This window comes from Vespula vulgaris, chromosome 5 (assembly GCF_905475345.1).
Source record: "Vespula vulgaris chromosome 5, iyVesVulg1.1, whole genome shotgun sequence".
Taxonomy (NCBI): Eukaryota; Metazoa; Arthropoda; class Insecta; order Hymenoptera; family Vespidae; genus Vespula; species Vespula vulgaris.
The window spans coordinates 371,057-388,684 of NC_066590.1; the positions used below are offsets into that span (position 1 = coordinate 371,057).

At 28.9% G+C, this 17,628-nt stretch overlaps 2 protein-coding genes across 6 annotated transcripts; one reads left to right on the forward strand and one right to left on the reverse strand.

The window, feature by feature from the left end:
* The first annotated feature begins 48 nt into the window (after window positions 1–48).
* Window positions 49–10,504, forward strand: LOC127064118 (dynactin subunit 1). 4 transcript variants are annotated; one of them, XM_050994702.1, is made up of 20 exons: window positions 49–439; window positions 686–843; window positions 1,344–1,376; window positions 1,693–1,752; window positions 2,389–2,533; window positions 3,776–3,838; window positions 5,360–5,497; window positions 5,574–5,711; window positions 5,801–6,040; window positions 6,126–6,380; window positions 6,497–6,613; window positions 6,724–6,967; window positions 7,059–7,341; window positions 7,417–7,841; window positions 7,933–8,163; window positions 8,261–8,549; window positions 8,646–8,841; window positions 8,919–9,296; window positions 9,384–9,545; window positions 9,660–10,504. In XM_050994702.1, the coding sequence occupies exons 1-20, from the start codon at window positions 272–274 to the stop codon at window positions 9,873–9,875; spliced, it is 3,939 nt and encodes a 1,312-aa protein (XP_050850659.1). In that variant the 5' UTR covers window positions 49–271; the 3' UTR covers window positions 9,876–10,504. The 4 variants fall into 4 exon arrangements, with proteins under 4 accessions (XP_050850659.1, XP_050850660.1, XP_050850661.1 ...); XM_050994703.1 differs by lacking the exon at window positions 3,776–3,838 and having other exon boundaries at window positions 50–439; XM_050994704.1 differs by lacking the exons at window positions 1,344–1,376; window positions 1,693–1,752 and having other exon boundaries at window positions 51–439.
* On the reverse strand, window positions 10,408–17,500 carry LOC127064122 (casein kinase I-like). 2 transcript variants are annotated; one of them, XM_050994716.1, is made up of 8 exons: window positions 17,426–17,499; window positions 16,990–17,334; window positions 16,701–16,898; window positions 13,781–13,890; window positions 13,438–13,660; window positions 12,998–13,291; window positions 12,629–12,917; window positions 10,408–12,547 (listed from the first exon to the last, which is right to left on the reverse strand). In XM_050994716.1, exons 3-8 carry the CDS (start codon window positions 16,830–16,832, stop codon window positions 12,537–12,539), a joined length of 1,059 nt encoding a protein of 352 aa, XP_050850673.1. In that variant the 5' UTR covers window positions 16,833–16,898; window positions 16,990–17,334; window positions 17,426–17,499; the 3' UTR covers window positions 10,408–12,536. The 2 variants fall into 2 exon arrangements, with proteins under 2 accessions (XP_050850673.1, XP_050850672.1); XM_050994715.1 differs by having other exon boundaries at window positions 16,701–17,334; window positions 17,426–17,500.
* Window positions 17,501–17,628: the final 128 nt, after the last annotated feature.

Consider the following 17,628-nt stretch of genomic DNA (forward strand, 5'->3'; position numbering starts at 1 on the left):
TTAATGTAGTGACGATTATCTTTAAATCGTTTTTAGTGTAGAAGCAGTAGAAATCGAGCAAATTGCACATATATTCGATTGATTCCATTTAACATTATATAAATGAGAAAATCTAGTGTTTAGAAATTTAATCTAGTTCCTTAATATAAAACTAATCATGGAAACAGGGTCTGACATTTTTGACAACTAATAGTGGTAGACATAGTTGGGTCTGATCAAAAACAGTAGGTGATTGACAATAAATCATTGGTTTTACAAATTCTGAATAAATATGTCATACAAAGTCGGTCAACGTGTCGAAATATCTGGTAAAGATTGTCAAGGTATAATTGCTTATATTGGTTATCCTACATTTGCATCTGGAAAATGGATTGGTGTGATGCTTGATGAGCCAAAAGGGAAAAATAATGGCACTGTCAAAGGGCAGCAATATTTCAAGGTTTCTATTACTTATTTTTTTACTTATATATTATTTTAATTTATAAAAGATCATTCTCTTTGTATTAGATTTATATAAAAGTAGTAGTGCTAAGAATAATTAGTATTATAACCATTTTTAGTCCCTACAACAACAACAACAACAACAATAATAATAATAATAATAATAATAATAATAATAATATTGTTAATATTATTGTTACTTTTACTATTATTATTATATCTTACTATTTTATATTGATGTTAGTGTCCAGATAATCATGGAATGTTTGTACGACAAGGACAAATCATACTGTTGGATGAATCTGGTAATAGAACAGATCTTGCTAGTCCATCTTCAGCAGGTAGTAGTGCTACAACACCTGATGAAGGCAGTGCAGTACGAGCTAGAAGCCGTCTTAATAGGTTTGCTCTTTTATACTTTTATTATCTATCTATACGACTTAAATATTACACACATATATATATATACCTACATACATATACATACACATATATATGCACTTTATTTCATGTTTTATATTTTTCTATATCAATCAAATGACTTTTGTCTACAATATTTTATTCTATTTATGAAGATAAAATAATCACACATACTTATTATTTAGGTACCCTATAATATATATTATCTTAAATTAATTTTTGATATAATAAAAATGTGTTCATAAAAGTTTTAAAAATATGTATATTTGCACATGTTAGCATATGTATGATACAATTCCTTAAGTAGTGATAGAAACCATTATTTGTTTATAAAATGTCTCTTAAATATATATAAATTTACATAATAATATGTGTAGATATTAAAATTATTCATGGTATCACATAAGAGCACACTTTTTATTCTTGAATCTTGTTACATTCCTTAATCAATATAGATAAAGCTTTATTTTTTTCTATGCTAGCATGAGTATGCGTCGAAGGAATGAACCTACAGCGTAAGTTTACATCTGCAAAATAAATATCATTATTATATATTCTAATTTTTAACTAAAATGTCAAATCTATATCTATAAGATATTTTAGACGTTTCGTGTTATACAATGGTCATATATATTTTATTAGTATAGATATCAAATTTGTTAAGTATATATATATAGAATCTTACACTATTAAATTATATAATGCTAAAATATTTAATTTTATTAGAAGTATATTACTATCTGTAAAAAAGTTTATACCAACTATAGTAACAATAATTATCTTTTTGGACATATTAATATAACATTGAAATGTATATGCTGCTCACAAAAGAGTACGGAGAAAAACATCTCCAGCACAGATTAACCGACAACAGAGTGACAGACTTTCGGGGTAAGGAACTGTGTAAAATGAAGTGTTTCATTTATTGTTTTTAGCATTTCCATTATTTAATATAATTTAATATGTTTTATCAATGTAAAATATAAAGCACACATGGTCTTCTAAAATAAATTATGAAATATTTAGTAAATAAATAGATTATTAGAAGCATTGATATTTTGAGTAATAAGTTAAAAAGACAATGTGTGCATTATTATTAGTGCATGAAATTCATTATCTTTATTCTTATGTAAATTTAAATATTATTGATTGAAAATTCTCTATTTATTTCTATTAATATTATGTGCATATGATAATTTTATTATATTTTATTATTTGCATTTATGTTCATTGTTAAACACATTATTAATTTAAATAATCATCAGAGTTTTGATGATATATTGTTAAAATATATAGAGATTGCAGATAAATGAATTAATATATTTATAGAGTAATACAACAAAAGCTTCTATATTTTTTTATTTATATCAATATTTGTTTAATATATTTTTAGCTATATTCTTTATTGATCTAAATTATAATTATTTTTATTGATTGTTGAATTAGGTTTTCATATTTAGGGTTATAAGTGAATAATGAATATATTGATCTTTTTGTATATACTGCAAATATTATTGTTTGTTATAGTTCTCGATTATCTTTGGTTGGCAGTAAAACACAGTTCAATACCTCATGCACTGAAAATGTGCCAGGATCTCTACATGAACGTAAAGATGGTGGAGAAACACTAATACCAGCTCCTACAACAACTAAACGAGCATCATTCATTGAGGTATTAACTAATTATTATAAAAACAAAAATTATCAGTGGTATAAAGTATATATAGCTTATAGTGTTTAAACTAAAATATGCTTTATATATAAAAAATGATTCATTTAATATATTTAATTAGGCAGAGGTGGGAAATCTTTCCAATACATATTTTTTTAATTATAATATATTTAGTTGCAAGTTTTTTCAAACTTAATTCAAAATCTTCAAATGTTATAAGTACAGTGACAGATATGTAGCAGTGAGAGTAAAGAGAAAATATTATTTTAATTAATAATTATTTAATTAGGGGCATTTACATAAAATTATTATTATTAAACGTATTATTAAATATTTAAAAATAATACATTTTATTAGAAGTATCTCAAATTTGACCAATTTGAAAGTAACATATACCAACTAATATTTTCTACAACTTAGGTTCTGACTTATAAAAAAATCACATAAAGAGGGAGAGAAAGAGAGAGGGGGGAGAGAGGGAGGGGGAGAGAGAGAGAAGGAGGAAAAGAGAGAGAGAGAGAGAGAGAGAGAGAGAGAGAGAGAGATGATATTTAAATATATTATATTTATTATTTTTTTGCATAAAATTTTGCAACTACATTATCTTTCTGTACTCACAAGTCACTGTTACGTAACTTATTATCACACAGTACATCCAAATTCATTTCTAGCACAAACTATTACACTATTTTGATATTCTTGAATTGTTTCATAGACACTGCTTTGTTATGATATTAAAAAATTTCAATATATTATATAATACAAATATTTATATATATTTAATACTTTCAACTATATTAAAAGTAACTCATTCTAAATACCATATCTACTTTGTATACAGATTTATCAACAATCATAAATTTATTTGCCGATTTTTAATTAATAATTTACTGGATAGTAGGTTCCCCGCCACTGCGATAAGAAATGAAAGTTTTAATAAATAAAACGGAATATCTGGTCAAATAACTTTACATCCCCATAATAAATAAGTTTACAATTGAAATTTTATGTTTCTAAATTAATTATATATTAATCATAACTATAGTCTACATATTTTATCCTATGATTCAACAATAATAAAATAAGTATAGATTTCCATGCATGTGCTTTCATATGGTCAGAGAATTTGAACTTCAAATGGTCTAACATTGAAGCATTTTGACAACTGTATATCACGAGGACAAGTTAAAGGATTCTGCTGGCACAGAATTATTCATGTGGGAATGCACATACGTGTTTCAGAAGTCCCCTAGCACGAGCTCACCTTCCGGCAAAAAGCCAAAGGCCCAAGATGATCACAATAATGTAATTAATACTAATTAATTGTAATGTCTCAGTACTTAACACATCACCTTTCTGCCCCTGTACTTTCTCATACTAGTTGTATGTCAACAATTTTCATAATCATAACACATGACCATAACAATTTTATTATTGCACTTTAATGAATTTTCTTGTATTTACAGATTATAATATTAATTTAATTTAATTCTTTTTCATACTCATCATTTTCTTTTAATTCGCTTAGTTGATTGTGTTTTACGATGGTTCGATGGTTTACAGTAAATATACACAAGGATGGGGTATTTATATAATCAAATAGTTTTTTAAATCTTATCGTAACAACTTATGTTTCTAATCTAATCAAAATAATAATATTAATAAAATAATCACAATGATAATGATGATAACATGATGGTAATGATGATGATAATGATAATGATAATGATGATGATGATGATGATGATGATGATGATGATGATGATGATGATGATAATGATGATGATGATGATGATGATGACGATGATAGTAATGATGATGATAATGACAAAAATAGTGGTAATAATGTCAGACATTATTGTTAAAATTCATCGAACATCAAAGAGATACAGAGGTGTAATTTTGCTTGACCAGTTACTTTTTTAAACATAGTCATAGAATTAGATACTTAAAATAATGAAGCATATAATATTTTATAAATTAGTAAAAAAGTTAGATATAATAGTTGATATTATACTTTATGAAAGAATAGCAAGCCTGCAATATGTCATTAAAACCAATTCTACAGACTGTTCCAAAAGTCATTATCCTGTTAGAAGATGTTACTATGAGTTATAAAACAAAATAAATAAACTGATGACTTTAGGTACACCCTGTATTGGAATCAAAATATTTATTAGAATTGATAGAACATTTCTTTAGCCCTGATGTGCCTAAGGACCTATTATATAATGTATACTTTATAACTTTTATGGGAATAAAAAGCAAGAATGATTAATTTAAAGGGCATTAGGCATAACTGGGTTATGTCTTGTTGGTGTCTATTATCATAACTAATCTCATTAATCGTTTCAAAAAGAAACTAATTCTGCTGATTGCATTTGTAAAAACATATCGTTAAACACAAGAGTTCATATATTTGCATCTTATATCTATAGAATCATTTATTATTGTATTATCATACTGGTTTCATTTTATTTTTTTGTTTTCAAATAACAAAAAATAATAAAAAATTAATAAGCCTTATGCAAAAAAAATAATCACGATATGAGCTGCAGATATTGACCATAGAAATATTGATCTTTCATCTAGAGTTTAGTGGGTGTTTTTTTCTATTAACACAACATTCTAAATTATCTCATTACCATATATTTGCACTATTTTTAAGTTACATTGTATAATTGTATATTGTACTGTTCCTCAGGCCTAAATGATCTGAAAATATTTTCTAAAATATTTCATATTTAAAATTTTTAATGTGATAATAAAAAAGACACCCAAATATAAACAAAACATTCATTTGAACTTCTTTTTTCTATAATTTAGACAGGTTTTGTTGAAACTCTGAAACCACAATTTGTTCCTGGCCAAGTAATGGCTGGTTCAGCTGCAACCTCTAATTTAGTAGAAGAAAAATTAACACACTTACAACTTATGCAAGAAAATGAGAACTTAAAGGCTCAGGTATATTATATTTATTTAAAAAATATATATTTCTGTATATATTTTTTTTTTCAAAATATTGCATTTAATTTTGTAGGTACGCGATTTGAATGAAAAAGTAGAAACATTAAGAGTGAAGCGGATACAGGATAAAGAAAAAATGAAAGATTTTGAAAAAACCAAACTTCAACTTGAACAACTTCTTGAATTTAAAGTGAAAGTTATGGAAAGCCAAGTACGTAATAGACAAGTCCAAAATTTAATATAAATATATATTTTTTATACAATTTATTTATGCAATTGCATTATATTCTTTGTTTCAAGGCCAGTCTTCAAAGGGACCTTCAGCGTGCAAAACAAGAAGCTAGGGAGGCACAAGCAGCTAGAGAGCAATACCAAGATGAAATGGCAGATCTTGCAGAAACGGTCGAAATGGCAACATTAGATAAAGAAATGGCAGAAGAAAAAGCTGAAACACTCCAAATAGAATTGGAACAATTGAAAGAGAAATTAGAAGAACAAACGCTTGATTTGGAAATTCTTCGTAATGAAATGTCAGAAAGGGTATTAAAAAATTTACATTTTCTATAAATGTAATAATGAATAGAAAAATGTAAGAAATATGTAATATAGCTTTTATGAATTGTAGGCATCAGGAGGAGGAGGATCAACTACAAGTGTATCAAGTTATGAGGTAAAACAATTAGAACAACAGAATAGTAGATTACGTGAAACACTGGTAAGAATGCGTGATCTCTCAGCACATGAGAAACATGAATTTCAAAAACTTCAAAAAGATTTGGATCAGAAGAAATCAGAAATCTTGGAATTAGGACGTACTAAGGAAAAATTATCTGCGCGTGTCGAAGAAATGGAACATCAGATAGCAGATTTACAAGAGCAAGTACGTATAATTTCCATAATATTCAGAATCGAAGATAAAAATATATATTTTCGTTGCTTTATAACAGTATGAATACTAAAACATAATAATTATTAATCAATAATATGTATATATAGGTTGATGCAGCATTAGGTGCTGAAGAAATGGTAGAAGTATTAGGTGAAAAGAAAATGGCTTTAGAACAAAAAGTTACAGAACTTGAAGAAGCTGTTGCAGATCTGGAAGCTTTACAGGTAGAACTCGCAAAATATTTTTTTTAACTGTGTGTGTGTGTGTGTGTGTGTGTGTCATTGTAAACAATAAGATAAAAATTACTAAACAAATTTATCTTAATTTTTCTAAGGACATGTCTGATCAACTTGCTGAATCTTCCAAAGAGTTAGAATTAGAATTGAGAGAGGAACTGGATCTTGCTCTTGGATCAGCTCGTGATGCTCATCGACATCGTGATGCGGCTTTAGAAACATTAGCAGATCGTGAACTCACTATAACAAAGTTCCGAGAGCTTACGCATCAATTACAAGAACAATGTTTGCAATTGCAACAACGAGTACAAACAACAGAATCTACTAAATCTATTACGCGAGGTTGATTTATAAGTTTCATATTATTTGATGTTACTTAAAAATGAACGTAAGGTATATTATGTTTTAAAACTATTTATCGACCACATTTTAGGTGCAGAACAGCAGCTAGCCGAAATATTAGATTTCCAGAAAACTTTTGCAGAAACTCGAGCGCAAACCAAAGCGGTCGATCTCGAAATACGACGATTAGATGCGGAAGAAGCTCAAAGTCATGTGCGTTACTTACTTTCATTCATGTCTCCTGCATTTTTAGCACGCGGTGGGGATCACGATGCTATCTTAACGCTTTTACTTATTCCACGGATGATACGTAAAACAGAAATACTGATTTCACAAGTTAGAGATAAATACAGTACGACTGATAAAATCGACAGGTAAAAATTATACTTAATACAATATTGAATCACTACTGATTATTACTGAAATCGTTGTTACTATATTTTTAATAGAGTAAGCGTCGTGAAAGGTCATTCTGTGGAACAGTATGCTTTTCGATCACGTCTTTGTGCGTGTATGTACGCATTACAAACTACCCTCGGATGTTTCGAATCTGCCCTAAATGTTTGCAATCCAGAAGCATTGCTTAAAGTAGGAGCTGCATTTCCAGAAATGGTAGCACAAGAAAAATCAGTGGACTCGTTAATTGAATTAGCCAAGAGAGATCAGCTAGATGAAAATCTTTCTGTGGATGCCGTTGAAAAATGTTGCGAGTATTTCTCTACAATGTTTTCGATATTGTTTGGAGGAAGTGCATCTATTAATCAAGCTCGCCTAGTCGTTAATGGAACTAGAAGTTTAGGTAGTGCTTGTGATACCATTGCAACTGATGCTGCAGCTATAAAAGTTCTCATTCAAGGAGACACTGGCGATATAGGTTTGTTAAAGAGAAGGAGAAAGAAAGAAAGATTTGCAAACATTGTATACGTTGTTTTACTTTGATTCACAATCAAGTTTCCTTCGTATAGGACTTCTCTGTCAATATGCTGAAACAACTTGTGAAGTAATACAGCAGCACTTAAAATCAGCTAGAAGACGTGTTCCTCGAGATCATACCGGAAGTTTAATAAGCGCAAATCTAGGACTAGATGAAGATTATAGCAATCAATTATTTATATGTTATCAAGCTTCTGTAAAAATTATGAAAACATTACAAATTTTACTGAAAAGTGCATTGCAAGCTATCGTTGCAAACGGAGGTGAGTATTTTATAAAAAATTACAATATAAGTATACTATATAAAAATATAATATGAAGACAATTAACAAATGATCTAACGATTAAATATTTTATTAGACTTAGATACAGGTCTTGTAGCTGATAAATTAAAAGATATAGCTGCTATGGCTAGTGAGAAAGTCTATGATACCGAAGATATAGGGCCAGTAGCAACAATAAAATCTAGTTTAACGATTATGCAACAATTTGCAGCTAATTTAGCACAAAAAATGACAGAATGTGAAAATGATTTAGCAATGACAGGGCCTATTTCACATCAACAAGAAGCAAACGAAACAATAGCACCAATAATCTTAATGGCTCAAATAGCAAGAAAGGAAGCAGAAGAAACCAAAATACTTAGCAGGTAACATATTGTTAAAAAAAAAAAAAAAAAACTAAATCATAATAGAAAACAAAATTATGTAATAAAAATAAATTACTTCAATTCCTGAATTATTAGAAAACTCGAGGCACGAGACAGCGATATACGCGAAGCAAGAATAGCATTACGAGAGAAACAGGAAGAACTATCCGAAATGACTTTGAGAAAAGAATTAGCGGAGAAGAAATTTACAACGCAACAACATGAACATGAATTAAACGTTGAAAAATTAACAAGAAAGTTAGAAGAAGCTCAAAACCAACTGAAACGAAAAGTATAGTTGTCTCTAATCATTTTTATTTACTAACATTTTTAGACATTATTAAAGAATGAATATCCTCTTTACACTAGGAAAAAGAATTCGAAGAAACAATGGATCATCTTCAAACGGACATTGATAGTTTGGAAACCGAAAGAGGACAATTAAAAGAAAAATTGAAATCCTTTGGAAAAAAGACGATGATATCAACATCTGGAGCAGATATTTCAGTAGGAAATTCTTCGTTTATAGCTGCAGGCATTCAAACTGCAAACGATAAATTATTGATGCAAGAAGTAACATTACTCAAAGAAGCTCTAAATAATGAGCATCTGCAGAAGAGGAAATTGTTGTCTGATGCATTACGTATAAAACTGGAAAATTTAAAACCATTGACATGTATGAAAAATCCGGAAACTACAGATACAAATATCAATGAATTAGAAAAGAAAACCAACAATCTCCTAAAAGTAAGTGTAAACGTAGTTCTTTTAAATGTTATTTTGTCTACATCAAACGGAAGGATCAAATTTATTAACGTGAAAATTATTTTTCAGGATATCCATAATGTAATAACGTTCCCTACCGTACCTGACTTGACACGTAACAAAGCGTCTTCAACAAAAACACCAGTACTCGAAAAATCAAAACCTATATATCAATTATTACAACGACAAATATTGATTAAACAATATAAAGAAAAGGCTGATAGATTGGCAGTAAGTTATCAAAGTTTAGCTTTTCTTCACATAATTGACGATTATTAACATTAGCAAAAATTCCGTATAGCTACAACATATAACTTTTAGTTATTAATAAAATGGTTTTATCAGGGAGAAATACGTGAGGAAGCGGTCAAACGTAACATTGGAGGAAGAGCAGAAGCTCATTTTGCTGTATTTCCAAATCGAGAAATGACAACAGCAATGCAAGAAAATCAAATTCTTGCAGCTCAGATAAGTATTCCCTATGGTGGTCCAGAAAAAACACATACTATAGTTGTAGGAAAAAATGAACTTCGACAAGTTCACACTCTTTTATGTTATTAAATTTGTAAATTATTTGTTTTGTTCTTCTAGAAAATTGAATATGTTAATGTGATATGTTGCAGGAGTATTCTTTAAAAATATGTTCTTTTTATATCATTACAAACAATTTTGTGTTATTCTAATGAATACTTTAACTTATTTCATAAGAGTAGGATTTACGCATTGTAATTTTCATTTCATATCATGCGTGAATAAAGCTGTGATCAGATTTGGTAATTCGTCATAATTAAGATTACAAGTTCTCTTAGAACTGACATATTATAAAATGCTGAGATTTACGATAGGTGATTGTATTATTCATTATAATTTTAAATTCATTGTTATAATTGTATTATTTTGAAATTTCTACATGAAAAATGTTATCCCATATACGGCATGTAAATGTAGCCATAATTTTTCTTTGTATCTTAAACATATAAAATAAATTATACTCAAAGAAGCAAGAAAAAATAAGAAGGGCAATACCTAATTCTAAAAAGTAAAGGGAATTCGATGTTTTCCTTTAAAATTAAAGATAAAATCAAACAATAAGTATAATACAATGTTTCAGTATTTATTTATAGAGGTAAAAGGAGCAGTAATGTTAATGTATTTCCTCATTGTTATGCATTAAAGTATATCTTACTTAATGTTACTGTCACAATTTCATTGCATACACACACGCACAAATATGTATATACACCAGAGACATTAATAAGTGCATATATCATTATTTATTTATTAACTTACACATTCGCACATTCGTTTTCTTGTTTTATAACCATACACACTATTCATTTCATTTATACCTCCCACTAATGATTAATCATACACATTTAGTTCTTTCAGTAATAATTATGCACATTCTCACTTAATGATGATTAATGTTTTTCTTGGTAGAATTTCCCACTTGTAATGGAACAATATAATCTATATATGTAACTAACGTTGTTTTCGCATCGCGAGTCACGATAATATTAGCTATTTTTTAAATTTTCTTCCACCTCAAAGACACGATAACACGGGTATCAATGATGGTATATGATTACAATTTTGTCAAAGGCAATCGTCAGGATATATATGTAAAAATTAAATCATAATGTTTGACATATGATATAAGGTCATATAAACAAAAAAAAAACAATAATAAATAAATATTTTGGAATTTATTATTATCTGTAAATATCGCGACATTTTAGTAAGATCCAGAATCTTATTTCTGAAATAAAGAATAACAGAAGCGTAATAACGACCTTTTTCAAATTATAATAACCCATTTTTTATATTGTAGAATTTCGTATCAGGCGATTTTATGAAAACTGAAAAAAGCCGAAATATGAACTCACCAATGATAACGATCAATTCGAAGAGAGACTATTTCATCAATAGTAAAGTATAGTTATACAATGCAAAAGCTCATGTTATAATAATAAACATAAACTACAATTGCATAGCTTCATCCACATAAAACTATGCAAAAAAGTAATCATCTTAATCTCCTTCTTTGCCTAGAAAACGATATTAAATTGATAATATGATTACAAACATAATATCCTTAATTTTATCCACGCAGACTAATAATTAAATCTGCAACAAGTCTACAACAAATAACATTTTTTTACAGTAATACCGTTATATATCACTGTTGTTATCGGTCAAATACACCGATGATTAGAAAGAAAGAGAGCAAACGATAAAAATGTTGAAAAAGTTAATATCCTTTTGTTTTGCCTCTAATTGAAATCGTATAGCATATCTCAAGAAAATATGCAACTATTGTTGTCTTAACATTAATGTATTTTAATACAATTCTATTGACATATTATTTGAGGTAAGAAAAATATTAACATTTCTCGCAAAAGCCCACTCACACTATATTCGTATTACATATTGGAAACAAAAAAAAATATAGGAAGCAATTTCTGTACTTATTTGTCAGTACACAAAGTAATGCTTTTGTGATTTTGCAAAATAAATTTTCGGCCATTTTTGTATTTGTTTTCTATTTATAGAGTAAATACAAAATTTTTATTACGATTTACTCTAGCAATCGTTTAAGTGTGGTCTCATAAGAATAAGATATTCTCTCCTTCTTTCCTTGAAAAGTTCGCAATGGATTCTCATATATGTGCACTTTCTAACAAAATCTTCGGGTAATCAATATCTTTATTTTAATGATAATCAATGATAAACCAAATATCAAAATAATGGGACAAGCCACGTTTAGTCAATTTTGCATTGATGCTTAACTCAAAGAGAGAGAAATGGTTCGATCAAAACTCTAAGTACTTAACCCTTTGAAAGCATACTTGTTCGTTTTTTTTCTTTTCTTTTTTCTTTTCTCTTTTTTTTTTTTTTTTTTACATTTTCTACGCGAAGGCAATCAAATGAAGGCAAAATGAATAAATAAAATCAACTTGATGATACATGCATAATACCAACAAGTCTAAAAGGGTTAAATCACTGTAATGTTTTGTTGTTTTTTCATCCATAATCGTGCAATCTATATATTTCACCACTGTTATAAACTCCGAAGTTCCATCGCGGTCATTCGCTTTCTCTCTTTGGACTTAGAGAGCCGCTTGATTTAACTCTTCGGACAAAAATTTAGATCAAGTTGTGCACCTTGGTTGAGATACCTCTGATCATAATTGGGGTTGATGATAGTAAAATGCCACAGCTTTAACGTGCTCCTATGATAATTCGTTCAATGATTGCATAGTCGTTATATATCATATTTGAAAATGAATTAAAACGTGAACATTGAGCAGTACCTGTTTGAGCGTTAGTTTTAGCAGGTGGCTGAACCCCAGCTTGTACTTGCGCTTGAATGCCTTCAAGAACTCGACCGTGTGTACCTCCAGATGTTCCGCCATTGACATTGAGGCTGGAGCTTGCTACTTTCTGCTTCAACATTGTCCAGTCAAATGTATAGTCGTATTGATGATTTAACGTACGGAAAAGTATACGGAAAAGTTGACGTAAATACATATAATCCGGGCTCTCTTCGAAGCGTAATCCTCGCGTATAATTTAGATACATCGCAAATTCGGCAGCAAATCCCTATTAGTTAAAAATCAATTTAACTATACTTTTTAATCGTAAAAAAGAATACTACTTCATAAATAAAATAGGAAACATGCCTTGCATAAAACTTCTACAGGCGTGGACATTTTCTTTTCACTGATTTTTTCGTACTTCTGTTTTTTAGTTGCAGCTTTGAGACCTTGCCAAGGCAATGATCCCCGATTAAAGTACATAAGTACATATCCAAGTGATTCCATGTCATCTCGACGACTTTGTTCAATGCCTAAATGAGCATTGATAGATGCATACCTTGCTGTGCCTGTTAAATTTTTATCTTCTCGATAGACTATATGCATTCTTGACTGGCTATCTCTATATTTTTTGGCTAGTCCAAAATCTATGAGAAATAGCTGAAACAAATTTTACAAAAGACTCATATTTTTTATTCAATTTTACCTGGGAAAAGATACTTCAAATAAAAAACAATATATTTTAGTTTTTTACCTATCTATCAAAATTTATCTATCGAAGTACCCACATGATTTTAGAATATTACCTTGTTACAATGACGGCCGATGCCCATTAAAAAATTATCTGGCTTTATGTCTCTGTGAATAAAGTGTTTACAATGGACAAATTCGATTCTGCCAATCATCTGGTCCGCCAACATTAAAACTGTTTTAATTGTAAACCTTCGTGAGCAAAAAGTAAAAAGATCTTCAAGGGACGGCCCCAAGAGATCCATAACGAGGACATTGTATTCGCGTTCGGTTCCATACCTATTGATCAAAAGAAACTTTTTCTCGTATTTATTTTATCAATCTTATCAATGCATCAAACTACTTAAATTCGAGACATAAAGTTTATTTAAGGACAATACATAAACGTAATTCTCTTACCAACGTATATGCGGAATCCCTATACCACCATGCAATATTTTGTATAATTTGGACTCATATAGCAATTGTGGGTGGCGGGCACGCACGTTTTCCAATTTGACTGCGACTTCCTAGAAAAGAAAAACAAAACGAGAAAAAACAAAAGAAAGAAAACAAAAATACAATTTTCGAAAAATGTGTAAAATATTAAAGATTTAATAAAATAGCGACTATATATGTTACTTTTCGTAATCGTAATATACTCCGTAGTTAATTAAAGTGCAACACGTCGTCATAACATTCTTTTTTATACTTGTCTATTAATTGTTTAGACTAAAATTAACGACGAATAACTAATAATTGATACTAACTATTCCATTTTAAAAATAAAATGATTAATCTTATATTAAAATATCTTGAAAATAAATTCAACGTATTTCCGTGATGTGAAATTTTTCTTTCCTAAATCTGTATCACAGTTTTCTAATTAAAACTAAAATTACTACTGCAGGTTGAAAGTGAAAATAAATACGTCTTGCAGCTAAAAATACTGTAAAATCTTACACTTCCGAATACGTCTGTTTCACATTTCAAACCAACTCTTTTCCTGAGAAAAACAATTGCAACTTAAGAAAGAAGCATCTAATATGTCCGAATCTATATTTACGAACTACTCTTACCCTGAAAGAATATTTTGCTTTCTTTGTCCACCGAAGTTATTTGACTCGACGATTCGTCGAATAGTAGTCTAGGTAGAAATCGCTACTACATTTTACGAATCTTGATAGTTTATATAGAATATAATGATAATAGAAGAGAGAAATTAATAAATTCTGAATATATAAAAATGCAAAAACAGTTATACTTGGCGTACTCGGTGTGTGTGTGTGTGTGTGTGTGTGTGTGTGTGTGTCGTTGAATTATGCATGATTCTTTTTTGATTTCACTGTAGCAAATTACAGAAGCAACTTTGAAGTAAAGCAGCTATATAAATTAAATTTTTCAGCAGTCTCTTTTCAACTTCATTATCTTTTTGATTTAATTTATACAACAACTGGACACTTCCTTCGAATAGGTTAAATCAATCGAAAAACAAAAAAAATAATTCTGTGAACTCATTCTAATTGTTATACGATGACTAGTCTTATAATTTTTTGATTTAACTTTTAAAAAGAAATGAGTATATCTCTATCATTAGATTAATCGTTCTTTATATTGTTTGAAAATATTTAGCCATTACGTAAAATTAACTTCTATAACGTTGTATCTATTCGTAATTTTAAATTTATACAAATTTCATTAAAACTTAATATATGTAGATTCCATTAATACTAAATAAGAATGTAATACTCGTAATAAACATTACCAAAAGAAAAGATTAACGAACGTTTTGAATAAGATATAAAAATACAAATCATCCATAGTTTAAGCTAATTACATCCTATCAAAATAGTACCGATATTATGAAACATCGAAATACGCATCATTCGTGATTAATTCCTCTTCTTTGAATTACTTCCTTATCACCCTTTGTTTAAAACACGTATATAAGTAAAATAATTATCGCTTTCGATCATTTTACTTTTTTATTTTAATTATTTGTTTTTCTTTTATTTTCTTTTACTTTTTCTCATTATTTTATTGATGCTGTAAATATTATACAATGTTGTCATGATTACCTAACCTCTGATCTTAAAATCGTATTTTATTCTACGAAAATCGTCAACATCTCAATATATTTTTTCTACTATATAAAAAAAAAACTTCCATTAATAAAACATTGGTAAATTCTGTGATTTATAATCTTTAAGCCTTTAAGAACATTTAAGAGAGATAATAACATTTATGGTTACTATTTAATTAAATCAGTCCACGACAAAAATTTCATATAATGCTTGTCAAATTTTTGTTGTTTGTAGTAAGATACCTTAATACTTAGATTAATAAATATAGCATGTATAAATTAATAAAATATTTTTGTAAAAAAAAAAGAAAAGTTTATAACTTCATCAAACTTTAATAAAAAGTCATCTATGAGAATTTTTAGATTATTAAACAATCAATGAAATTATATACAAAGCAAATAAAATACTTCTAAAGATAATGAATTATTTATAATTATACTTTTTCTAAGACTACAAAAAATATATTAATATATTTAATGATAAAAATCATACATCTTCGTTATAAAAAAAAATTCAAGTAAAGATGTATTATCGATAATCTTTCAACAATATATTTGAAATTTTCTTGATAGAATTAAGAATCAATAAAATAATATTTTAAAGTTAAATATATTTTTAAATGATTATTTAAATCTCTGAAAATTTAGATCTCAATTTGATTTATCATTACAGCTACTTCAACATTTAGTATGATTTATAGAACTTAATTATTATTTTTCAAACATTATCTCAATGTACATCTTCTTACTTTTAGTACATTATATAAATGGCAATTGTGTGTCTTGTTTGCACATAAATTTTAAGATACTGTATAAGATCACTAACATATTACACAATTTCAGAATGACATTTCATTGTCCAAAAAAATAATTCACGAAATATTAAGGTTATGATAAATATTTTACAGATACATGTATACTCTATTCTATCACATCAATCTCATTAATCTATTTACATTAGTCTTATATTTTATCTTTTTTTTATTTAAATAGAGATATGAGTTGATCGGACATTACTGAACAATCGCAAAAAAGCGATGGTGTCGACATAATTTATCGACGAATTTGATCGTCTACATTATGAAATTTAAGGGAAAGTAAAAAAAAAAGAGCAAAAAAAAATAAGAATGATATCGAAAGTAAGAAAAAATAAGAAAATATGAGCGAATGAAATAATAAAAAGGAAAAGAAAAGAAATAAAGTAAAGGAATAATGTATACGATGACAGATCGTCACAAATTAAATGGTCTTTCTTACCTCGCCATTAGCGATGTTGATACCAAGATAAATATCGCCAAAGGAACCCGAACCGATTTTCCTTAACAACCGATACTTGCCAGCCACAATAAAGTCGCTCTTTCCCATTACCAGCGTCACCGCCGACGCCATGTCACCCGTGGCTTCTTTACGCCTCTTTAGTTCGACGACGCTTTCCTGTTCTCCCTGCGCACGGTCCTAGCAAAAGGGAAAAGTAGCAGGCAGTCTCACTCGATCCTAAACTACCGTTGGAATATCTCTTCTCTTAGATCAGAGCTTTTTAGCTTACGCCTGAAGATATCTAGTGACGTCTTGACGATTCCAACGTGCCACGAAGGCGTTTAGGATACGAAATTTCCTTTATTCCGTGGTGAACGTCGGAATATAGTAGGAAAAATCACTGCTGGTACGACGTACCCCACCAGCCCGTCGACATTTTCCCTTTCGCTTAAACCTAGAAGCAGCACGAAGTAACTGTGAACCGATGTTGCGGGGATACGATGCGTCACGAACAAGGAGAGTAAGAAAGAAAGAGAGAGAAACAGTGAATGTGTGAGAGGAAAAGAGGGATAGAGAAGAGTGAGAGGGGGGGGAGCCAGGAGAGAAAGCGCTGCTCAAGACAGTTGCTTCTTTCCTGTAACATCGATAATTATATGTAAAACACTTCTTTACGATTCTTCCCAAAATTAAGAGCTGTAATAATAGATAAAAATTCGACAGAGTACCTGAACGTCTTTTTAATGACGTTGTTTAAACTTGATTACGTGAAGTAGTTCGCTTGAATACGCAGTTGCAAACTGCCCATCAGGAGCGTATCTACAGTTTGTCAAATACAAATTTTTATCGCGCATCTTTTGAAATTTTATATTTAATTCATATTTTTTATATTCCTTCTTTATATATTTTATTATATTATTACTTTTACAAT